The sequence below is a fragment of the Furipterus horrens genome, unplaced genomic scaffold, assembly GCF_987537825.1.
Source record: "Furipterus horrens unplaced genomic scaffold, mFurHor1.1.pri manual_scaffold_13, whole genome shotgun sequence".
Classification (NCBI taxonomy): Eukaryota; Metazoa; Chordata; class Mammalia; order Chiroptera; family Furipteridae; genus Furipterus; species Furipterus horrens.
Window position 1 is genome coordinate 19,281,693 of NW_028327183.1, and position 24,862 is coordinate 19,306,554.

Genomic DNA, 24,862 nt, shown 5'->3' on the forward strand with positions numbered 1-24,862 from the left:
GCCGGAAACACGGATGGGAATTAAGATGGCGGACCTCAATTCCCTTCAGAAGCCTCCACCGCCTGAGGGAGTGGGAGGAGGTCGCTGCTCCGAAATCTCCACCGAGCTCATTCGCTCCCTGACCGAGCTGCAGGAGCTGGAAGCTGTGTACGAACGGCTCTGCGGCGAGGAGGTGGGAGGGCTCAGTTTTTCCAGAAGCAGCCAGAGGCAGTGGGCCTAGGAACCGCCAACAGGGAAATCCGGGTTGTGGGAATCTGTCTCCCAGCCGAGGGAAACAAAAAGCACTTACTCGAGAAGCAAGAGTGTACTTGGGGAGTGTAGTTGAGAGGGCTTCTTGGGATCTGCCATCTCCCCTCTTCTCTGCCTCCAAGCTTGTTTTCCCTGTTATCTGGACGGTCCCCACCCCCACCCCATTGATTTCTCTTGCCCTTAGTGAATTTTCCTGCTCTCTACGGGAGTGAAGTTAGATTGAGAGTATAAGTCAGTTCTCCTGGTTCTCAAATTAAGAATAAAGGCTGTTTTGCATTGGCTTAGCAGTTTAAAAATTATGAAATGCTTTCACCCCGTTATCTCGTTTAAGCCAGCAGTCATAGCAAATAAAGGTGAAGCCTTTTAAAACTTCCTTTTGTAGGGAATGATTTGGGGGTGTAATTTTAGCGTCTCGGTTAAATGCAGAGCTTTGTAAAAGCTTGAGGTTTTAAGACTCAGGCACAACTGCCTGATCTTGGACAAGTCACTTCATCTCTTGAACTCCTGACGTTATGTCAGACAAGGGGACTCTATTCTCAAGGATTCCTTTCAGCTCCTAACGTTTTAACTCCCTTCCGCCTCCTTCACTTTTCTATAACAACCTGATGCTGTCCAGACATTTCTAAATGTCATTTGGGTTCCTTCTCAGTCAAAAGAATAAAAAACCTAAGTCCTGATCTAGAGGTTTAGTAGCTGCTTCCTGAAACCAAACATTTAAATAAGGTTGAGCACCAAGGGCAGTTCAGCCTGGGGGCGGGGGGATCATTGACACTTTGAATATTTTCAAGTATTAACTTGCACCAGCTCTAGCAGTTTCTGATACGTTTTTCAGCAAGATGTGCTTTATAAAATTCAGTACTCTTGACTGAGTATTCCTAAGCTTGCATTCATTGAGTTGATCGATACTTTGGAGGGAAATAAGTCAATCTTACATACAGAACAATATTCTATATTTGTAGATGATGACTGCCAAGTGAAGTTTCCATCTGGATCCTATTGGACTATTCAAATTAAATTGTATAGCTGATACTAATGGCTGTTACTGAACCATAAGTCACATACTACGTTAAACACTTTATATTTGTTATCTTGTTTGGTTCACACAGCAGTCTTATGAGGTATCTATTACTATCCCTATTTTACAGCTAAAAAACTTAAGCATAAGAAGGTTACATTAATTGAGGTAATGCAGTAAATGGCTGAGAATTATAAACTATGGAGAGACTTTCTGTAACTGTCACTTCGGAGGTTTCATTTGTTTAGTTATTATATTTTAAAGGCATTCCTGTATTAGGCACTATGCTGATGATATAGAATAAAGGTTTATTTTCTCTCTTGGTGGAGTCCATCTGGTAGATGAAATACGATACACATAATAATCGTTATGCAGTGTGATAAGTGCAAAAACTGTTTGTTACTGTCCTGAGGGAGCTTGGTGGAAGGAAAGAAGATATTTGAAATGGTATTCACCCTTCAGCTAAGTGGCTGGGTTAGATAACTCTTAGAGTTCCTCTGACCATTCTGATGACAGGATGTTGTGTGTGTTTCAGAAAGTGGTGGAAAGAGAGCTGGATGCACTTTTGGAACAGCAAAACACCATTGAAAGTAAAATGGTCACTCTCCATCGAATGGGGTGAGTCTGCTCACCTCACCACTCTCTACTGGATAAGTTATTTTTCCAAACTTCTGTCTTTCTGTTATAAAATACCAATTGAGTGTGAAGCATAGAAGAGCATTTCTTCAAGGTCAAGTGAAGACCTAAGGGTACAGTTAAGTGGCTTTCAAAGGGACCTTGACCAGCAGTACCAACATTACCAACACTGCTTTGAAACTTGTTAGAAATGCAAATTCTAGAGCCTCAACCCAAACCTACTGAATCAGAAACTCTGGGGATGGGTCTCAGGAATCTGTATTTTAATAAGCGTACCAAGAGGTTCTAGTGTGTGGCTCAAATTTGAGAACCACTGTTTTTACAGATTTTGTGTATTTGCTAGTCATACAAATTGCTCTATGATCTCATCATCCTCTCGGATTGTTGGTTAGTGCATTTTATGCTCACTTAACAATTGGGAGGAAAAAAAAAACAATTCAGAGAATCTGTTCTCTAATTCTTTGGCAGTGGCTGTTTAGCAGTATCTTTAGTAGTTATAGAAATTCATTTTTTGTTAAGCATAGGCCTGAGTTTACAGTAAAACATTCTTGGGGAAGAAAAGCTGTTAATAGAGTGTTTTCAGCTAAGAATTTGGGGAGGTACAAAAGAAGTAGAAGATGTAGTCTCCATCTGCAAAAACATTTCCATCTCTTACTCCTACCCTCTGCCCCTGTGGATATATGTGTGCTGACGATGTGTATCTCCAGTCCCAACCTGCAGTTGATTGAAGGTGATGCAAAACAGCTAGCTGGAATGATCACCTTTACCTGCAGCCTAGCTGAGAATGTGTCCAGCAAAGTTCGTCAGCTTGACCTGGCCAAGGTAATGCCATTATGATGTTGATGTTTGAGTTAATAGAGGGCAGTAGAAAAGCCACCACATTAGAAATTAGAGCAGCAATGTCCAATAGAAATCTAACAGGAGATACCAAAACCAGATGAAGATATCATAAGAAAACTTCAGACCAATTGCTGTTATGAATATAGACAATAGAAATTTTCAACAACACTAACAAACTGAATCCAGCAACAGATAAAAAGGACTATACTATGAACAAGTGGGATTTATCCCAGTAATACAGAGTTGGTTTCACATATGAAAATCAATCTAATATACTATGTCAGTAGCATAAAGGACAAAAAATCATGTGATCCTCTCATAGACAAAGTATTTTACAAAATTTAATACCCCTTATAAAGAACACTCAGCAAACTTGGAATAGAAAGGAGCTTCCTCAACCTGATGAAGGACGTCTGTGAAAAACCAACAGACAGCATCATACTTACTGGTAAAAGACGGGTTGCTTTACCACTGAGATTAGGAACAAAACAAGGATGTCAGCTCTTGCTGCTTCTTTTCACCATCATACTGGAGGTTCTAGCCAGGACAATGAGGCAAGGAAATGAAATAAAAATCATTCAGTTTGGAAGACATTTCATACCAACAACATATGTACTTTTAAATTGTCTAGTGCCATTTTTTTAAAAGTAAAATAGGTAAAAATTTAAAAATATGCTTTAACTCATTATATTCAAGATATCATTTACATATATACTTACTATAAAATGGTATTAATCAAATATTTTATTTTCATTTTGGTACTAAATTTTTTAAATCTAGTGTGTATTTTATGCATATCCACCTTAATTGGGACTATCCACATTTCAGGTTCTCAATAGTCACATGTGGTTAGTGGCTACTGTATTGAACAGAATAGCACAAAGTCTGGGCTCTTCAACAAGTCACTCCCAGCCTTGGTTTGCCTGTGAAATAGCATAACTTTTTCTGATCTATTTGTTCAGATTTTGCAAAAATAACCACAAAACTAAGCCACACAGCCACCAACTCGCATATTAAAGGTTATATCTTGCCTATTATAAAAGAAAAATATTTTTCACATATTTCATTTACCTTCTAACTTGGTTTACAATGTCCCACTTCTAAAATGTCAAATACAGGAGCTCTCCCTCTTGGGAGCATGCGCACGTCCCACCCCCTCCTCTTCCCTACTCAAGGTGCATTACCTTTACCCTTCCCTCTCCTCAGCTCCAAAGGCCCCTTCTTTTGCTTCTATAACTTGTTTTCTGAGCCCATTTTTCTACCACACACTTCTACCTCTGTGGCTTTCTAAATAAACTTTTCTTACAGTTTGAGTCTTGGCTCTGAATTCTTTCTTAGCCGGAACTCAAAAAAAAAAAAGAAAGAAAAATGTTTATTTTTTTTTTAAATGTCAAATACATTCTGATTCTATTATAAATTTAACGATATATGCCAAACATAAATATGGATAATCCCTGTTCTTGCTTCCATTAGTTGAATGATCTGGTCACATAAATTGCATGATACTTGTTAGTGGTCTTGGTCATTAACAACAGTTTTGTGAGTGGTTGCGTTTTTTAGCGCACCAATGAGGGCTGAAAAGGACATAGGGTTAACCTGAATCTCCCTACCTTCTGAGGAGATGTTTTGATAGAATAGGACATTGTTTCTGAGCACCAAGTCTTTTTGCAGAACCGCCTCTATCAAGCTATTCAGAGAGCTGATGATATCTTGGACCTGAAGTTCTGCATGGATGGAGTTCAGACTGCTTTGAAGAATGAAGATTATGAGCAGGCTGCGGCCCACATTCACCGCTACTTGTGCCTGGACAAGTCAGTCATTGAGCTCAGCCGACAGGGCAAAGAAGGTCAGCATCCCAAACTGTTGATTTCTAGTTGAGTTACAAGCATCTGTAATCTGAAGCAGGCACACTCAACCAAGAGAAGGGTATTTGTGTTTTTTGTTTGTTTTTTTAATAAAAGTTTTATTTATTTTTAGAGAAAAGGGAAGGGAGGGAGGAAGAGAGGGAGAGAAACATCAGTCTATTGCCATTCATACATACCCTGACCAGGAACCAAACCCGCAACCCGGGCATGTGCCCTGACTGGGAATCAAACTGGTGACCTTTCACTTTGCCAGGCAACGCATAACGAACGAAGTCACACCAATCAGGCCAAGAAGGGCTTTTGTTGTTAGGAAATGTCCTTGTCTGGCAGTAGACCCTATATGGGGCCTACACCATCCCAGAGCAGTGTTGTTATTCCTGTTTTATGGAAGAAGAAACTGAATCCAGATCTCCTGTTCTCTAGCCAGTGGGTTCTTTCCACTTGCCCATATTACCTTCTTAGAAAATTAAATTCTCAACCTTGTTTTCTGGGCTTTCCATAATCTCAACTCACCCTTTTAGCCTTGTTTGTTTCAAGCCTTATTTCATGCTGTTCACTCATGCATTCATTCTTTGTGCAAATATTTATTGAGCTCCAAATGCCAGGCCATATATAGTGGACCCTTGAACAATGTGGAGGTTAGAGGTTCCAACCTCCCACACAATTGAAAGTCCTCACATAACTACATTACTACTTAAAATACTGTGCCAGTACTCTTTATATCTTTCTGTTTATATTCCTTTGCTTATTTCATTCCCTTTGCCTGAAATGTATATTCCTCCTGTTCAGGTATCAAAACCCTGCCCATCTTTTATTTTTTTAAGATTTTATTATTTTTAGAGAGGGCGAAGGGAGGGAGAAAGAGAGAAACATCCATGTGCGAGAGAAACATCATCGATCAGTTGCCTCTCGCACACCCCCACCCGGGGACCTGGCCTGCAGCCCAGGCATGTACCCTGACCAGAAATGGAACCAGTGACCTTTTGGTTCGCAGGCTACTACTGCTCAGTCCACTGAGCCACACCAGCCAGGGTTCAAAATCCTGCCCATCCTGAAAGATGGGATGTCACCTTCTTTAGGAAGCCCTTTCTGATTACTTCAACCAGAAATATGAGTTGTGGGCACCTTTATTATGATACCTTTCGTTACTGAATTTTATTATAGTTATTTGTGCACAAAGTTTATCTCTTTCAATTTTAACTTTTGTGACGATAGTTGTTTTAATCATACGTATTGCTAGTACAGTCCCTTGCACACAATAAATACTTAATACATATATATTTTTTAATGAAAAGTGGTGCACAGGCTAAGTGGCATTAATTTTCACTTTCTCCCCATTCACAGGGAGCATGATTGATGCCAACCTGAAATTGCTGCAAGAAGCTGAACAGCGTCTCAGAACCATTGTAACAGAGAAATTTGCTATTGCCACTGAGGAAAGGGATCTGCCCCAGGTGGAGCGCTTCTTCAAGATCTTTCCACTACTGGGTTTGCACGAGGAGGGATTAAGCAAATTCTCAGAATACCTTTGCAAGCAGGTATGACCCCTGATTGCTTGGTAGGATAATGGTACAGTTCTCTACCTACAGATTGGAGCACTGAGTAGACCCAGTGTCTGTGGATACGTTCTCGCCTCTGGATTTGACTCCCCTTTCCTGCTCTTGCTATTGCTTGGCAGGACTGGATGCATGCATTGATTTAACATTTATCTCTTGCCAGTCTACTGTGTACCAGGCATGGCCTAGACATCTGCTGATACATGCTTACTTCCAACAGACCAAGTAAACGTAAAGGAAAATTAAAATGCAAATTCTCTGACCAGCTGACTCATTTTCTTCAAGCTGTCAGTCAGGAACTGACTTTTAAAAAAGCATTTGGAGTTGTTAGTGGTTTTAAGATTTTATAACCAGGATTGAGTCTCATGGTGATACGAAGCAGGATAGGTCACTTGAGGTTAAATTCTGAAAAAGAAGCAGGCCCCTGTTAAAGTCTTAGCACTCTTCCCCTACCCTGGATAGAGAGAAGCAAATTCCAGCAGGCATGTATACAGAAGGTTGTCGTTTTTTAAAACTATGTTAGAGTGCATCCTGCCCCTCCCCCCAAATTCTCTGTCATGGAACTCTAATCTGCCATTAATAAAAATAAGACAGTTCCAGATGTGCTGACAGTTTTTGCTCTAATGTATGTGGTTTGTGGAAGTTAAAAAACAGTATGCTACCATTCCTGTTTAAAATGAATGGCATGGCAATAAAGATGTATGCTTGTGTAGGCATGGGATATTTTTGGAAGGGTTAACAATAATCACCTCTGAAAATGGGAATTAGGAGACCAAGAGACATACATAGGAGGAAGAACCACATGTCACCAAACTCTCCTTTGTTCCTTTTGAACATTTAAGTGTTTGTGTTTTACCCATTCTAAAAAAAAATAATTAATTAGAAATAAAATACAGCTGCTCTGTGGTACCTTTTTTAAATCAGTACTTTGCCATCTGGAACCTCAAAATGGCTTCTACTTTTAATCCTTTAAAAGCCCCTTCAGCAGTGCCAGATTCCTTGTCCTGTTTAATAGAACACCATTAACGATAACTTTGAATTACACTGTAACACAATTATTGGAATTGGGGACTGTCTCCCTTGGCTAATGGCAGTACATATTTTCAAAGAGAAGAAAAGCATTATTTATACCTCTGAGTGGAAAAACAGCTACTACCACTGTGTTCAAGTTCCTTGTCTTGCCTGAAGCTTAGAGAACCCAGAGCTTTCAAGGGAACTTCCTCTGTGCTGCCTAAGCTTTTAGGAGTCAGGGGAAATACGGGAAAAAGAAAGGCAATAGGAAATCTTTTTGGAAAACTGAGGCTAGCCTTTGGTCTGAGAAATATATGTGGATTTTTTTTTTCAGGTGGCCAGTAAAGCTGAGGAGAATCTGCTGTTGGTACTCGGGACGGATATGAGTGATCGAAGAGCTGCAATCATCTTTGCAGATACACTCACTCTCCTATTTGAAGGCAAGCCTCTTTCTCCACTCTAGGGAGACTTCAGACATTATTCTATCTAACACTTGCATCTTAGCTTTTTTTCTCTCCCCACTGGCCTGATGCCTTTAATTTAACCCTTAAAAATTTACTGGATACTGGTTTATTGGAGAATTTACTTCCCAATTCAATATCAGATTAGCAGAGATTAGTCTGATCCTCCCTAGCTCTCAAGACCAGACTCTAAGAATAAATTTAACAATAAAATACATTACCAGGAAGAGAGTGATGCTGATTTTTAAAGATGTTCCTATAGAAACTATCAATATAACTTAGGAAATGCTTGCTGGTATACCAGGCAAGGAGCATATTTAACAGACAATTTTGCTTAGCAGCTTCTAGCACTGACAAGAACCATTTGTACTCATTTTGGGAGGTGAAACAACCAGAAGGGGTTGAGTTAGACCCTGGGTTAGCCTTGACTAGAAGAAAGGAGTATATTTTGTGGGAAGAATATTTGGAATTCAACCCTCTCACTTTCTTCCATCTAGGGATTGCCCGCATTGTGGAAACTCACCAACCAATAGTGGAAACCTATTATGGGCCAGGGAGACTTTACACCCTGATAAAGTACCTGCAAGTGGAATGTGACAGACAGGTGGAGAAAGTAGTAGACAAGTTCATCAAGCAGAGGAACTACCACCAGCAGGTGAGCAGTGGTTTAGAAGTGGCGTAACTGGGGACATCGAATGGAACAAACTAGAGGGAAAAGAAAAAAGATGCAGACAGAAGAAAAATAAATGCCAAATGCAAATTGACCTGTATCTTGTCCATCGAGTCTTGAGGTGTTAAGAGTATAAGAGTGAGAAGGAACTAGAAAGGGCTTCCTGAAAGGAACACAACAGAAACATTAAAACAGTTCTCAATCACAGAATGTACAACTGTGCTTTCTGGTGATATCATGAGAATTTTATCTGTAAAGATCAAGTAATACATCTCATATTTCTTCTTAATTCCCATAAGTGCTAAAGGTAACATTTGCTTTTTCAGAACTTTATTTCTCCATTCCTTTGAGCAGAGAAAGTAAAGAGCAAGATTTAAAAATAGTAGTCCCATAGAATATAGACAGTAGTGCGTTGGAACACCATTAGCTTCACTTAAAAAAAAGCAATAATGGAGGTGAGCGTTACCATCTAAATCAAAAGTAAGTCTTTGGCTCATCATCCTGAAAGCCTCCTTTTGGTTTGCCTGTTAAGCAAACTAAGCCTAAAGATTCTCGTATGCCAGAACTTTGGAGTGACCAGCAAAAGGCAGATAGAGGCAGGAGGGGAAGACCGTTCTCTTTTTTGGTGTTTTGCAGTTCCGGCATGTCCAGAACAACTTGAGAAATTCTGCCACAGAAAAAATAGAACCAAGGTAATAATCCTTTTTTCTTCAGCCCAGAGGTGTTTGAATTGGCAATCATGTATCATTCAGAGACTACTCTGGTACAATGTGATCTATGTTTTAAAAATATTTTATCTATGACTCTTGGTTTTCTTTAATGGAATATATCATACAAACAAAAGCATATATAACATATATATACATATATATAACATGTGGTTTGTAAACAATAATGGATCATTACCAATATTTTTGAAGTCCCCAAAGTGATTCTCCTCCTCTCCCTCCCCCAATGGTAACTACTATCCTAACATTTTAAGCTTTTAATTTTTCTAATAAAAATAATATATGCTTGTTAAAAGAAAATCCAAACATTATAAAAATGTATTTATTCAATCAGCAAATTTTTACTGAGTACACATTACGTGGCAGGCACTGGCCCTTGGCACTGGGAATAGAGCAGCAAGCAAGGTGATCAAAACATACCTGATCCTTTCTTTGTGGTATCTCTGGCCTAGAGTGTTTACTATATGCTAGACATTGTTCTAAGCACTTACATATTACATCATTTAATCTAGGTTTCCTCATCCTCTGTACTTTGGGCATTTAGGCTGGTAATTCTTTGTCATGGAGGACTATGCTGTGCATAGTAGGCTATTTAGCATCCCTGACCTTGACCCACTAGATGCTGGTAACAGCCTCCAGTCATGACAACCAAAACTGTCTCCAGACACTGCCGCATTTTCCCTGGGGGGGTAAAATCACCCTCAGCTGAGGATCACTAATCCATAGCATTTTTTACAGACGAGGAAGCCAAAGCCTAGAGAGGTTGAGTGACTTGCCCAAATCATACAGCTAGAAAGTGGCAGAGCCAAGAAGAGAATCCAAGCAGTCTGACTCTAGAGTTCATGCTGTTAACCACTGTGATACACTAAGTGCAGGGTGCAGGAGAATGTGTAATAAAGGGATATAACGGAAGCAGATGAAGTTCAAGGAAAAATTCCTGAGGAACTGACCTTAGATCTGAGACCTTAAGAATAGTAAGTAGGAATAAGAGGTAAAGAGTGTTCCAGGTAGAGCAGGGAATATGTGTGCAAAAAGCCCCATGTTTGAAAAAATGAAAGAAAGCCAGTGTAGATGAAGTGCAGAGCTGGGGAGAACCTAGTATGCGAGGACTCTGAAGAGGTTATTAGAGTTAGGCCATTCCAGGTCTTGTACCCTAAGAGGTATGGAAATCTTCATTATGATATGACCAGATTTATGTTTTGAAAAGGTCTCTTGGACTTCAGTGTGAAAAACAAGTCAATTTGTGTATTTGAATAGAAGTAGAGGTTCAACCTCACTTTTTTTAATGTACATATCAATTATCCTAGCACAATTTATTGAAAAAACTATTCCTTTCCTATTGAATTGTCTTAACACGCTCCTTGGAAATCAGTTGACCATAAATTTGGAGATTTCTGTGCTCTCAGTGACTCCATAGATCTGCCCTTAGTACCACAATGTCTTGATTGCTGCAGTAAGTTTTGAAATTGGGAAGTGTGGGTCCTCCAACTTAGTTTTTGTTGTTGTTGTTTGTTTTGTTTTGGTTTTTTTAAGATTGTTTTGGCTATGACTGGGTATGGGACAGTTTAATTGTATGTCCCCGAAATCTCATCACAGCTAAATAAGAGGTTGGGGAAGTGTGTTTTATTTTACGTGAGGCATAGATAATTGTTACTCAAACTGCTAACAAAAACACACCTCCCAATCTCTTACTGAGCCCTGGCAGGATTTTAGGGGGTGAGTGATTTGGGTGAAACACGTAAGTGGAGTATGTGGTTGACAGCTGTCTCTGATTATCACTGGGTTGGCAGAGCCAGGCTGACCACGTGGCAGGAGACCTTCTGGTCCCAGTGGGGAGGGGGTGTTTGGGACTATGCTTTTATATCTGAGGGAATCCAGTGTCCTCCTGCCTATTTTTTCTGCTCTGTGTGTCTCAGGGAACTGGACCCCATCTTGACTGAGGTCACCCTGATGAATGCCCGCAGTGAGTTGTACTTAAGCTTCCTCAGGAAGAGGATCAGCTCTGATTTTGAGGTGGGAGACTCCATGGCCTCAGAAGAAGTAAAGCAAGGTAAAGCATTTCTCATATTCACCAGGAGGGCTGGGGCATGGTTGGCACTGTCATTTCATAGTTAAGCCACAGACCTCTTAATAAGGAAATAACTGGGGCTTATTAGGATCTGGGGGGGTCTTTGGGCAAATTGACTCCCACAAGAAAATCCAGACTTAACCATATTTAGGAATTGGACTGGGCCTTTGAAGCCATCTAATTATTCTACAGAGGCGGAACGCCAGTGCCCAGAATCGTTATATCATTTTTCTCTGCTCTTTTCCTTACCAGCTTTGGTTTAGGAACTGGTATTTGAGCAAGTGATAATAGAGGGGGCCTGGGGGGCGGGGAGTGAGAGAGGGAGGAAAGGAGGGAAAGAGGGAGGATGGAAGGATGAATGGATGAATATTCATACATAACTTCATGAGGGAACTTCTGGGAGTGATATAGAAATATTCCAAACTGGATTGTAGCAACTGTTGCAAAACATAGTTGCTAAAAAAAAATAAAATAAAAAAATCATTGAATTAAATACATACAATGGATTAATTTTATAGTCTGTAAATTACACCTCAATGTAGTATTGAGCTATCATATTGAGAAAAGAGTAAATAGTATAAAGAATATACGAAAAGAGTATATAGTATAAAGAGTTGTTCACCCTCTCCCTTAGTCTCTCAGTTCTCCCAGTCACAATTTTTGACGAGATAAATACATTGAAAAAAAGTGTACCATGGTGCTATTTTATTGATAAATTTACTCTTCAGGTTTTTAAGAACATTTAATTGCTGCTGGGCAAGTATTACAGAATTCCCCAAACTGGAGACTTGAGACCAACTATAACTGACTGTTCAGAGCTGTGTTGTCCAATATAGTAGCCACAGTCACATGTTAACAATTTAAATTTAATTAAAATGAAATAAAATAAAAAATTCATATCCTTAGTCACGTTAGCCACATTTCAGTTGCTCAGTAGTAGCTACCATATTAGATATCACAGATGTAGAATTTTTCATCATCACAAGAAATTCACTGGTTTAGAGAATGAAATTATTATATCCAATGTATTTAATACCTTGCCCCAGAACTTATATCTTTTGACTCTTATTAATTCTAAGGAAATAATGAAAAATAAGTTAAAAGTTCTTTGTATAGAAATGTTAACTATAATCTCCAATTACTTTGATTTCTAGCTATCTCTAATAATGGCAAAACATTTGAAAATAACCCAGGTGTCTAAATACAGGAGAAGAGTTTTTTTTAAATGTAGACTCTCTACCTAATAAAATATCATTGAAATGAAAAATAAGCTAAAAGAAGAAAAAGGCTATGTAGAAACACTGAGAATATTTATGATATAATTTTTATGTATTTTTTTATAATTTTATTTATTATTTATTTATTTATTTTTAGAGAGAGGGGAAAGGAGAAAGAGGGAGAGAAACATCACTGTGTGGTTGCCTCTCACTCGCACCCCCAACTGGGGACCTGACTTGCAACCTAGTCATGTGCTCTGACTGGGAATCGAACCAGCGACACTTCGCTCGCAGGCCGACGCTCAGTCCACTGAGCCACAGCAGCCAGGGCCTATGATATAATTTTTAAAGCACAATACAAAATTATATCTATGCTATGATTATAACCATGTAAATTATGTACAAATTTGAAATAAAGATTAGAAAGGAAGCTGAAAAAATGAAGAAGATTGATCTATTTCCCTTGAAGAACAAAAGTATTCTTTCTTGGTTGTCTCCTAGAGCACCAGAAGTGTCTGGACAAACTCCTCAATAACTGCCTATTGAGCTGCACCATGCAGGAGCTAATTGGCTTATATATTACCATGGAGGAGTATTTCATGAGGGAAACTGTGAATAAGGTAGGCCAGAGCACACATCCCTTAGAAATGGGGACTTTCTGTCCAAGAAGCCAAGCTGAAGGAAATGGCCAGGCTTGCCACGTTTCTGGGTCCTGCTTTGAGAATACCCATGCATGCAGACTGAGTGGCACCACTTTGTATGGTTAGTTGTTACACTTTGGCATCATCTTGCTCTTCGTAGATCTAGGTGGGACTTCGTTCCCAAGAATCAAAAAAGAACACCTCAGCTCCTCAGGGAGAATACTTGTTCCTGTCTCCCTTGAGGTGTGTGGGTGAGGAGTCTCAGAGAAGAAGGGCCTCTCCTGATGTCTTACATCCCAGGTAATAGTTGTCCTCAAAGCAAAGGCCCTAAATACTTAATTTCTTAACATAGTGATCAATAGGGAACTGAGGTATTTTAATAAGGAGGATCCACACCCAGCTGTGACCAGAATAAACCATGTGGGGAAAAATATGGACATAGTATAGAAAAGGAAACAGAGCCAGAGCCTATTCCAGAACCATCTCAAACAGTGACATGAGGAACTGGGGCCCTTACTGGGTGCTCTGCCTTTTGGGTAGGCTGTGGCTCTGGACACCTATGAGAAGGGCCAGCTGACATCCAGCATGGTGGACGACGTCTTCTACATTGTTAAAAAGTGCATTGGGCGGGCTCTGTCCAGCTCCAGCATTGACTGTCTCTGTGCCATGATCAACCTCGCCACCACGGAACTGGAGTCTGACTTCAGGTATGGTTGGCACTCTTTCTCATTTCTAGGAGGCAGGATGGTCCTAATTGTGATTGATTACTGAGGCCCATTTGTTTCTTCCTTTTTTCCTTATGATAATAGTTCAGTTCTATAGAGAATATAACCCCTTATCTATCGCACAACATCCTTGGCTCCAGGCAGCTGTACAGCAGCCAGATATCTTATGGGCCAAGTCTCTGTTCCCTGGACTAGATTGGAGGGGTCATTGGCCCTCAGATCTACGAAGAAACAGGCAGTTCAGATGAAGGCAGTAGTTACAATACTAATAATCATAGTGATTGCTACAGGCCAGGCACTATGCTGTTTGCCTGCTCTTATTTAGTCCTAATAACAACCTGTGAGGTAGGAACTATTAGCTCTGTTTTATAGAGGAGGAAACTGGGGCTTAAGGAGATTCCATACCTTGTCAAAGATACCACATCTCATATGTGGTGGAATATGGACTTGAGTCCTGAACTGTCTCAAAACCCATTCTCCCAACTCTTCCTCAGCACTGCCTCTCATTAAGCTGTACTACTGAGTTTGTTGGAGCGCAGTGAAAATAACTGAAAGCCTCATAGGAAGTCAAGAATTAGCTATTCTTCCCTGTGTGCTCGTCATCAGTGGCCTCGAGGGGTGTTGGTCTCTCTTGTACCCTGGCTGCTCAAGGTCTCCTACGGTCATCTCAAGGATTGGTTATCCCCACAAAAGAGCAACTTGTGCTGCTGGATCAGGGTAGGGGCCCTCTGGTCCTCTGTCTCAGAGGCCAGATTGAGCACTGTCAATCCCCTTCAATCCCCATATGCCTTTCTGCCCCCTAGGGACGTTCTGTGTAACAAGCTGCGGATGGGCTTCCCAGCCACCACGTTACAGGACATCCAGCGTGGGGTGACAAGTGCCGTGAACATCATGCACAGCAGTCTCCAGCAGGGCAAGTTTGATACAAAAGGCATTGAGAGCACCGATGAGGCCAAGCTGTCCTTCTTGGTAGGTAGCCCCACTAACAGGGAGCTGGGTTGGTTAATTTCAAGAGGTTAAACTATGACCCCTAAGCTATAGTATAGCCTTCAGCTGGAAACTTTTCTTCTGGTGTCTGTGTAGAAGGAAAACTCCTTTAAAGAAGGCTCCTTCTAGAAGGTTCTGAAACCATTTTTTACTCAGGGATGTATTTCTGAGTAGCCTGAGCCAAGACAGGCACTATTCCTTGCCTGGAGTTCTGGGTATCTCAGATTTCTGGAGTGTTCATCCCCAACAGCACTACCAGCTGTTCAGGGGCTCCGCCGAGTACAAAGCTTGGCTTGTATCTGCCACAGAAACAGCTGGACTATCTATGCCAGGCCTCCAGATGGCTCCTCTGAGGACAGTCCTCCAGCACGGGTGGGGTGCCAATCCTTTAAGCCTACCAGGACTGCTTTTCTAGCACACTTCTTAGGCTTTCAACTTTCTCAGAAATGTGACCTTATTAAAGCCCTTAGCTACCCAGAATGACAGATGTGATGAAGCAGCGAGTCTTCCCAGTTGTGTGACAGCTGGCACAGGAGAAGCATAGAAGGATGAAAGGATTTTTACAAGATAACAGCTAGTTTGTGATGAGCCAAAAAGAACACAGATGAATCCTGAGCTCACATTCAGGCCTCTCTAGCACATGCAGTCTGGGCATGAATGGCAACAGCACTGTCAGAGGTCGTCTGCTTCACCCTTATGTTGGCCAGACTCTAGTATCCTTGGCTCCTGAGGGTCAGAGGCTGAAGGAAACATACAACAGCAGAGCTCTCAATCAGTACACAGATGGGGTCTCTGAACACCATAGGGTTGGATGCAAAAGTGTATATGTGTGTATTTTTTTTCTGGAAGCAGGGTCATTAGCTTTTCAGATTCTTAACTCCCAAAAGAGTTCAGAGCAGTTGCTTAATCAGACAGAAACCTGAACATGCTAATATCTACCCTGTCTCTGTACAAGGAAACCCGCAGTATAAGGAAACCCTCATTTCCAACATGGAGGCTCTACAGGCAGCGCCACGCTCTTCCAGTCATTGAAAATGTTTTCTCTGGACATGGGTTCTATTGATCTACAGTGTCATGGTTGTTGCCAGAAGAGTATCAGCTCTAAGAAACTGTTGCTTCTGAGTATGATGCCTTTGGAGAACTTTGCCAAAATATCTGGCCAGCTTCCTATGATAATGGATGGACTTAAATTTTTCATTCTGTTTACATTCCATTTCCTTTTTTCAGAACTTTTCATTCCTTCACTTCTCTGCTCAGAATGACTTCTTGCAACCTACCACAATAAAGCTAGATGTCTTTGTTTGTTGGTTTGTTCAAGGCCCCCTTGACACTCTGGTACTATTTTCCACCACTTGGCTCCACAGGTCCCCATTAGGCTAATGCCTGTGGGTTCATGCATTGGCTGTTCTCATTCAGACAGTTTCATAGTTTGAGGGCTTAAAAGATTAGGCAAGTAAGAAAAGCGATGCTGCCCTGGCCAGTGTGGCTCAGCTGATTGGCGCATCATCCTGTTCACCCAAGGGTCGTGGGTTTGATTCCTCCTCGGGGCACATACCCAGATGGCAGGTTCGATCCCCAATTGAAACATATATGAGAAGGCAACCAATCGATATTTCTGCTATTGATGTTTCTCCCTCTCCTTTCCTCTCTCAGAGCGATGAAAAAATGTCCTTGGTTGAGTGTAAAAGGAAAGAAAGGTGTTGCTGAATGCTTGACAGCAGGTTTCTAGCTTTTCTGATTCCAGGCACTTAAAATGTCATCATTCCCACCACAGGGCCTATTTCTTATGTCACCTTGATTCATTTGATTGTCAGGATGACTTCCCCATCAGTGCTGACATATCATTCACAATGAGCCGGGATAAGCCCATCGAGTCCTTGCTTACAAGGGCTGTCGGTACAAGGAAATTTTGAAATCAATACCCTTTGAACCCAAATCCATTTTCTCCTCATGACATTATTCTTGGTGCCCTTCAATGCGGTAGAAACATTTGTATTGTCATTTTCACCCTTGAGTTGTCATGACAGTGCAGTTAATTCCCTAGAAGCTGATGTTAGCAGCCTTGTGTTGTGCCATGCTAATGAAAGGCCTTAAGTCTTATCTGTCCACAACGGAAGCAGCCTTAGCACCGTCAGCAGCATGACCTTTCAGCATGGCTGCAGGACACTGATAAGGGAAGCATTCTTAGGGGACAAGAGGGACTTCCTAATCTCAACCCCTCGGGGTTCTGGGATTCTTATTTTACCCTGAAATCCTGAAGCTCCTGACTCATCTCTTGAAAATTGGCTTCTCCGGACATCACCTCCGCCTTCCTGGTCATTGCCACCAGCCCACCAGTTAAGAGGCTGGATGACCCTCTCAGACAGCCTCTAGGTTAAGTACTTCTAACCCATGGCTGTGTTCATGTGGCATTCACCTACTTTAAATAATCCTCAGTGTCACCCCATTGTCCACAAGACAGCATAGCAGCCAAGTTCCAGTCTGACTTCACCCACCTCTGTAGCTCCACCTCTTACCATTTTCCTTCTCTTGTCTGTGCACTGACTGCTGATGCTTGAATATCTTTTGGAGTTTTCTGCCACTCTGCATTTGATTATGTCATTCCTTCTCCATATCGCATTCATTCACCAAATATTTATTGAGAAACTTCAGGCACTGTTCTTGGTTCTAGAGCTACACTGCTCAATATGATGGCTACTAGCCACAAGTGGCTAAGTTTAAATTTTAAAATCTATTTCCTGTTATTGCATTAGCCACATTTCTAGTACTTAATAGCTGTACATGGCTAGACTACCATAGTAGACAGTTCAGACTTAGAATACTTTAGTCATCAAGAAAGTTCTGTTGAACAGTGCTCTACTAGAGACAGCGGTAAAGAAGACAGACTAGATCCTTGCCTTCAGGGAGCTGTCATTCTAGTGGGAAAAGCAGGCAAGAAACAAACATGATCAGGTCATCCAAAGTATCATTAAGAAAATATTGAACTGGACAGTGGGCTAGAGAGAGACTCATGAGGGTAGAGCAATGGACTCACTGTCATCTGTCAGAGTTATGTTTCAGCCTTTTATTTTTTTAAATTGATTTTAGAGGAAGGGAGAGAGAGAGAAAGAAACATCAATTTGTTGTTCCACTTATTGATGCACTCATTGGTTGATTCTTGTATGTGCTCTGACCAGGGATCAAACTCACAACCTTGGCAAATTGGGATGATGTTCTAACCAACTGAGCTACCCAGCCAAGGCTGTTCCAGCCTTTCAAATTCAGCTCTGTTAACAACCCTGCCATGGAGCTTTCCTTGAATGCCTCAGACCAAAATGTTTTTCTTTCCTCAAAATGGCCATGATGCTTTTTATGATTGGTATTTCTGCACCTAGCTTAAAAGTCCACTGAAATATGAGAGAAGGAACGCTTGCCCTAGAGTGGGGAGACCTGAGTTCTAAACCTGACCCTAGCTTCGTGGCCTGTCACTCTGAGTTTCTATCTCATTACCATACTTTTATTTTTATTCACAGTGTTTATCACTACCTGGCGTTATAAAATACATATATGTATTATCAGACTTCCCTTCTGGAATGTAAATTCTATGAGGGGTGAGTTGTGTCTGTTTTGTTAATTGCCTTCTCTTCTGGTGCCTAGAACAGTGCCTGGCAGGTAGTAGGTGCTAGGTAAATATTTGCTGAATTAATTCTTGACTGACTTTGGTGAATCATTTCACCTTCAGAGAAGTTTTGATCCTGTCTATGAGCTGGCTTGATAATGCTTGTTTTGCAGAGGGTATTTGGATGAGAAAAATGCCTCCTGGGTGCCAAGCTCTCAGGAAGGATTTCTTTAATGTGTGTCAGCCTTGGCATCACTGACCTGGACATGGAGGTTTGAAGCCTCAGGATTTCTCCCAGACCTGTGTGCCAGAACATGAAGAAAAAAGACCTGAAACCTTGGGTCACTACTTCTGAGGTCAGGTTGGCTTTGCTGCCTTGGTGTCTGGCACAGGAGAGAGGGTGAGCCTGGTTCACTATTCTGCCCAACCCAAGACCCGAGCACCCTGCCTGATGACAGTGCTGTAGGCCTTCCTTAGCCCTCCTCTGAGTCTCAGGAGTGCGGCTGTCAACCATTCTGGTGCTGGAGTGGGTACAAGCAAGAAGTCACATTCTTTTGTCCTCATTTCCCAGGTGACTCTGAACAACGTGGAAATCTGCAGTGAAAACATCTCTACTCTGAAGAAGACCCTGGAGGTACAGAGGAAAATTCCCTGTCAGCTTTTAGCCACTGCAGCCTTCCCTGGCCCCATTTTGAGAGGGAGCCTGTACACTTATCCTGGTGGGGACTGTGGCATTCACTAGCATTGAGCCAGCTCTCCTTCAGAGCACTGGAGGGGATTCACTAGTGTCTTGACTAATGAATCAAGGGGTAACAAGGCATCTCGATCATTATGAAGAGCTCTGGTCCAAGATTTGAGAGATCAGAATTCAGATTAGATCTTCCAGCACATACTTAGCATGTGACCTTGGGCAAGTCCCTTAACCCTCAAAGCTTTGGTTTTCTCATCTATGAAATGAGGTGCAGATTTCCACCCTACTTTGGGTTTGTTGGGTGGCATAATGAAAAAAACAGGGTTGAAAACACTGTAAACACTATAAAAATAATAAAGCCCTATATAAATGTAAGATTAAGATGAGATGGGATCACCAAACCTTGTACAAAGCTGGTTGCTGTTAACCATTTTTTTAAGGGATGCTGCATAGTATAGTGAAAATTGTTTACACTTACAAGTCAGATACCCCTGAGTCCAAATCTCCACTTGACCACTGACCAGTTGTATAGCCTGAGGCAACTTCTGTAACATCCCTGAACCTCAGTTTCCTCATTTGTAAAACAGGGAGAACGATCTCTGCCACATAGGGCAATTGTGAGAATTGAACAAGATAATATAAAGCCCCTGGTACATGAGTGGGATGCAGTGGTAATAAATTGTATTAATAGTTACAAATAACGTCATGGAGCAATCACTTTAAGTATTAAAAGACAAGGGACCCAACTCTGCCTCTGGGAAAGGAGGGAGGCCAGGGTCCTACCCCCTGGTGATACTTGTACTGAGGAGGCTGCTTTGCTGCAGAGGCACAGGGCTCGACGTGCAGACTGGGGGCGAGTGTCAGCTGTAGGGCTCGGCAGGCTGAGGAGGCTGGGGGCCAGCACACGGGGGAGATGGCCCAGTCGCTGACCCGGTTTCTGAGGGAGCTCAGAGAGAACAGGCAGGTGGCAGTGGACAGTAGTACTGTAAACTGGCTCCATTAGGAAGTTACCCCATTAACGACCCTAGAGTGGAGTAACATGAGAGTGATACAAAGTACCAATAGCATAGTGTCTGTCACATTGTATGTATTCAACAAGGTGACTGTCATCACTGTTTTTAAGTTATGGTATCTTAGATTATATATCTGACTTCACTTTTAACTTAGTCTGTTGGATTTTTTTTTTTTTTTATTTTTTTTTTTTTTGGTTTTTCAATTACAGTTGTCCCCCTAACTTAGTCTGTTGGATTTTTAGGAAATGTTAGGAATTCAGAACTGGGCTGGTAAAATTAGCCAATAAAAGAAATAAGAATAGCAAAGAGCTAAAGACAATTCCCCTAAATCATTCCCCTAAATTCACATGTGTTCTTAATACATCAGCAACCCATGTGGTCAGGTGGCATGATGTCCATTTTACAGATGAGGTTAAACAGCTAAAGATATTAAAGACTGGAGCTGCTGTAGGAATGGAGGACCTCTGCCTGCTAGATCAACCCTTTGCTCCTCTCCCACAGTGCTGTTCCTGCTATAGCCAAAGCTGCACAGACTTGCTAAGGAAACTACAAGAAATGTGGGTAGCTAGCAACCCAAACATGGTGAGCTTCAAGCAGCTCCCCCTAGAGAGTTCTGTACAGCTGGGTGTGGTGTGGGGATTAGGAACAGGCGCTCTAGAGAGCCAGAATCCCCGCCTTGAATCCCAGCTCCACAACTTACTGCTATGTGGCTTTAGGTTATTAACTTCTCTGTGTCCCAGTTTCCTCATCCTTCATAAGATAGATACTTTAGTTAATAAAAATAAAATGCTTAGAATAGGGTCTGGCACACACTGAGCAGTTCAATTTTATCTGTGATCATGACTCTGCCTTGGGCTGCCAGACTGCAGTATTTAAAAATCAGAAACTGTCAACAATAACTAGCATGTCCTTAGTGCCTACTGTGTGCAAGGCACTGGGCTAAACACTTTGTGCATCATTTCTTTTAACTCTCACAACCACTAAGCAATTGGGAATTTGTGTTCTTATTTTATATATAGTGAAACTGAAGTTCAGAAACTTGAAATCACTTCACCAAGGTCACTCAGCTAATAGGTGTCTGAGCCAAGATTTGAACCTAAGAATGTCTGGCTCTAAAAGATGTCTGGTATTTGTGTTTCTTATTCACATCCTTGACACTGGTACCCCCAGATTATACAGGGGGAAGTGGGAGCCAAGTGGTTAACCACCAGGATATAATACAGGTTTCTGAAACCCAGGGCTCTTGCCTAGGATCAGCCTTAGCTGTTCTCAGAGAAGGCCAGAGTAGGAGAAATGGCTGGTTGCATGTTGCTGCCCTCCCCACAGTCCTGTCGCCCATGCTCCGAAGCCTGAAAACTGGCTGTTCTTCCCTAGAGTGACTGCACCAAGCTGTTCAGCCAGGGCATTGGAGGGGAGCAAGCCCAGGCCAAGTTTGACAGCTGCCTTTCTGACTTGGCTGCCGTGTCCAGCAAATTTCGAGACCTCTTGCAGGTAAGCCCCAGGTTCAACAACGGGTTTAATCCTGTGCCTGTGTGTGGCTCTGAGGAGACCGTTACTGGCTTACCGTGGGCTATGTGTATAAAGAAACAGAGGAGGGGTGAGGGAGTAGCATGCAAGCCACTGAAACTGTGCAAGTCCCTTGAGACTAAAGGCCCCATTGGTTTTTCAGCAGTGTAGTTGTCATGTTGACAGGCTAGCATTCTGGTCCTCTAGAATCTCCACTTGGCTCCACTGTGTCAAGAGCCCTCAGAAAGGTGCTCTGAGGAAATGGAACCACGTGATTTTTCAGACCTGCTGTTTGGCCTTAGTCACAGGGGCTGCCAGTACCAGGCACTCAGAAATCTGTTCTTTGAGAGTATACACACCAACCTCTAGGCCTTATCTCTGACCTGGACCTGAATTGGCACAGACCTGGAAAGGAACCGGTTGTTCTTGGCTTCTTTTATCAGCATTATCTGTTACACTTCAGAGGGGGCCTGCACATTGTCTCAGATCTGGAAGAATGCCTTGGCAGTCAGGGGATGGAGCAGGAGAATGGAAAGGGATGGGGGCATGTGTCCTGTGGGTCTGATGCGTCTCCACCTTGTCCTTCACAGGAAGGGCTGACGGAGCTAAACAACACAGCAGTCAAGCCACAGGTGCAGCCTTGGATCAACACCTTTCTCTCTGTTTCCCACAACATCGAGGAGGTCAGCCTGACCACAGGCAGCCATCAAGCCTGGGATTACCCCCTTGTTCCCCTAGCCCCCAGCTGGAGGGCAATGGAATTGTCTAAACCAGTGATTTTCAACCGCTGTGCTGCAAGAATTTTTAAAACATGCAAGACCTGTCTATTTAGTCGGGGGCACTGACCTCTTTTCCCTCAGATTGTCAAATAAAAAAATGACAACAGCTAACATAACAATAGCCATCTGATATAAATGAATCAAAATTTTACCTAATTTTTTTTGTCAGATTGGCAAATAGTGAATTTTTTGATGTGCCACAGAATTTTAGTAATTAGTTTATGACATGAGATGAAAAAGGCTGAAAATTGCTGGTCTAAACGGACTTGTCCTTCCATACTTCGAAGACTCATTTCCCTCGCCCTCTTGGCCTAGGTTCCTCCCAGGAAATGGGTTGTTCCTGCAGTCAGAAGGTTCAGAAAAACATTTAAAGGAAGGTTGCCTTGGCCTGACATATCCTCTTTTATTGAGGCTCTTTCTGCCCTATCATTGACTTAGCCTTTTTATTTTTTTAAACCTCCTGTAGAACATGAGCTTCAAGAGTGAGTAAATGCCAGGAGCTTTCCCATACTATGCAGGCCATGGCTATAGCCCAGGGCCATTTGCCAATGGGAAGTGTGATGCAGAAGCAGCAGCAGTCACTGCCAGCTGGGGTGTCCAAGCTGGTGTTACGGTGGATGAGTCAGAAGCTGCAGGGGATGAAGGACCCCTTCTGTTAGAGGGGTGGAAGCGGGATGGGGGTGAATGGTTCTTGGAGGAGTCCCCCAGTGACCCATCTTGCTTCCTAACAATAGGAAGAATTCAATGACTATGAGGCCAATGACCCTTGGGTACAACAGTTCATCCTTAACCTGGAGCAGCAAATGGCAGAGTTCAAGGTGAGCAGAAGCTTTAGTGACCAGCTTATGGAATTATCCACTTTGCCCAAACCAACAGCCTGCGGCTCCTCATCACACTCCTGCTGGGAACCCTGAAAGCCCTTCCAAGTCCAGCCTGTAGAAACACTCTCTGATGGCCTCATGTAACCATCCCTATCCCCCAAAGACTCCTGTATAGGCAGAGGGGTAGGTGGGACTCCCACTGATGTCTGCCTCTGTGTGTAGGCCAGCCTGTCTCCAGTCATCTATGACAGTCTGACCAGCCTCATGACCAGCTTTGTGGCAGTTGAATTGGAGAGAGTGGTGCTGAAGTCCACCTTCAACCGGGTAAGGTCAAGGGAGCACAGGTCCCCAGCTGTGTTTCTCCTCTGCGGAAGATAAATCCTATCCTTGTATCCCCTATTTGCTAATCCCAGGCTCTGCATATCTAGGCCCAGTCCTAGCTGGCTTCTGAGGCCTTAGAGCCAACTGCAACCACCTAAAGCTCTGATGGCCTTGCAGCTCAGCACTAAGGGAAACTGGGGGCCAGCTCTGATTGGCCAGAGGGCCATCCTTGAACAGTGACTAAGTTTGTGTTCCTTGCAGCTGGGCGGTCTGCAGTTTGACAAGGAGCTGAGGTCACTCATTGCCTACCTTACTACAGTGACCACCTGGACCATCCGAGACAAGTTTGCCCGGCTTTCCCAGATGGCTACAATCCTCAATCTGGAGCGAGTACGTGGGGCCCCCACTGCCTAGCCAGGGACAGGTGTCTGGGAAGAGAGATGAGAAGCATAGACCAAATTTGGACCCCAGCCACTCCCTCAAAATGCCAGTAGCCCAGCCCTGCCAGGAATCTTCTTCCTAGAGATCACTGCTCTGAATTTGGTGGAGCCCAAGGCCTTCCCTCAAGATAGTCCCCTCCTTGCTGACTTGTCTCTGTTCTTCCCACAGGTGACTGAGATTCTAGATTACTGGGGTGCCAACTCTGGCCCATTGACATGGCGCCTCACCCCTGCTGAAGTACGCCAGGTGCTAGCTCTGCGCACAGACTTCCGCAGCGAGGACATCAAGAGGCTGCGCCTGTAGCTGCCAGGGTGAGCCCACCTGGCCCGTCACACTTTAGCACCCACTCCCTAAGTGGCCATAGCCAAGGAGTTGAGCAAGGCTATCTGGCATGGGGAGAGTTCTAACAGCCCAGACGGCTCCCCCGTTGGCAGCATGGAAATAAGGTGTTGACTAACTCCACTCTGCACTCAGCCTTGCTGGGTGGTCCTTTGGGAGCAGCCTCTCCGCACCAAGAGGTGGGTCCCCCTGGACTCCTAATGAGGTGGGAAAGTCAACTCAGGCCAGCCTTATGCATGGTGGTCATGCTCTTGTCCCTGGACACTGCACCAAACAGACTGCCTCCCTGCTGGCCCTAAAGGATTTGGGTGCATCTGGGAACCTAGGGCATTAGGTTTACCCCAAGAAGAGGATGTGATATTTAGGACCACCTTGATTAAAGAGACTCCCTGGAGAGCTGCCGGTGTGCTGTTTTCAGGGAGGGCTGGGCACTACAGGGCAAGGCAGGTCTAAGCAGTTGAACTAAAAATGTGAAAGCAAAAGCCTGAAGCCTCGGCCTCCTCCCACACCCAGAGCAGCAGCACACAGCTCCTGCCAGGACCCACACGACAGATGGTGACTCATCTGATCCTGGACACTAATCCCCTTCTTGGGTCCTCAGCACCAGAAGCTGCATCCTACCCAGGGCAGTTTTCCACAGTGCCAGGGGAGGCAAGAATTCCTGGCAGAAACAATGAAGACAAC

The 24,862-nt window shown here is 43.0% G+C and overlaps 1 protein-coding gene across 2 annotated transcripts; it reads left to right on the forward strand.

Annotated features, from left to right (window-relative positions):
- On the forward strand, positions 1–24,574 carry COG4 (component of oligomeric golgi complex 4). 2 transcript variants are annotated; one of them, XM_090259965.1, is made up of 19 exons: positions 1–172; positions 1,800–1,882; positions 2,608–2,722; positions 4,412–4,586; positions 5,950–6,143; positions 7,507–7,612; positions 8,131–8,288; positions 8,940–8,995; positions 10,948–11,081; positions 12,818–12,936; positions 13,498–13,664; positions 14,486–14,651; positions 18,839–18,901; positions 21,346–21,462; positions 22,068–22,160; positions 22,991–23,074; positions 23,300–23,401; positions 23,660–23,788; positions 24,008–24,574. In XM_090259965.1, the coding sequence occupies exons 1-19, from the start codon at positions 14–16 to the stop codon at positions 24,140–24,142; spliced, it is 2,355 nt and encodes a 784-aa protein (XP_090116091.1). In that variant the 5' UTR covers positions 1–13; the 3' UTR covers positions 24,143–24,574. The 2 variants fall into 2 exon arrangements, with proteins under 2 accessions (XP_090116091.1, XP_090116092.1); XM_090259966.1 differs by having other exon boundaries at positions 129–147.
- The last annotated feature ends 288 nt before the right edge of the window (positions 24,575–24,862 follow it).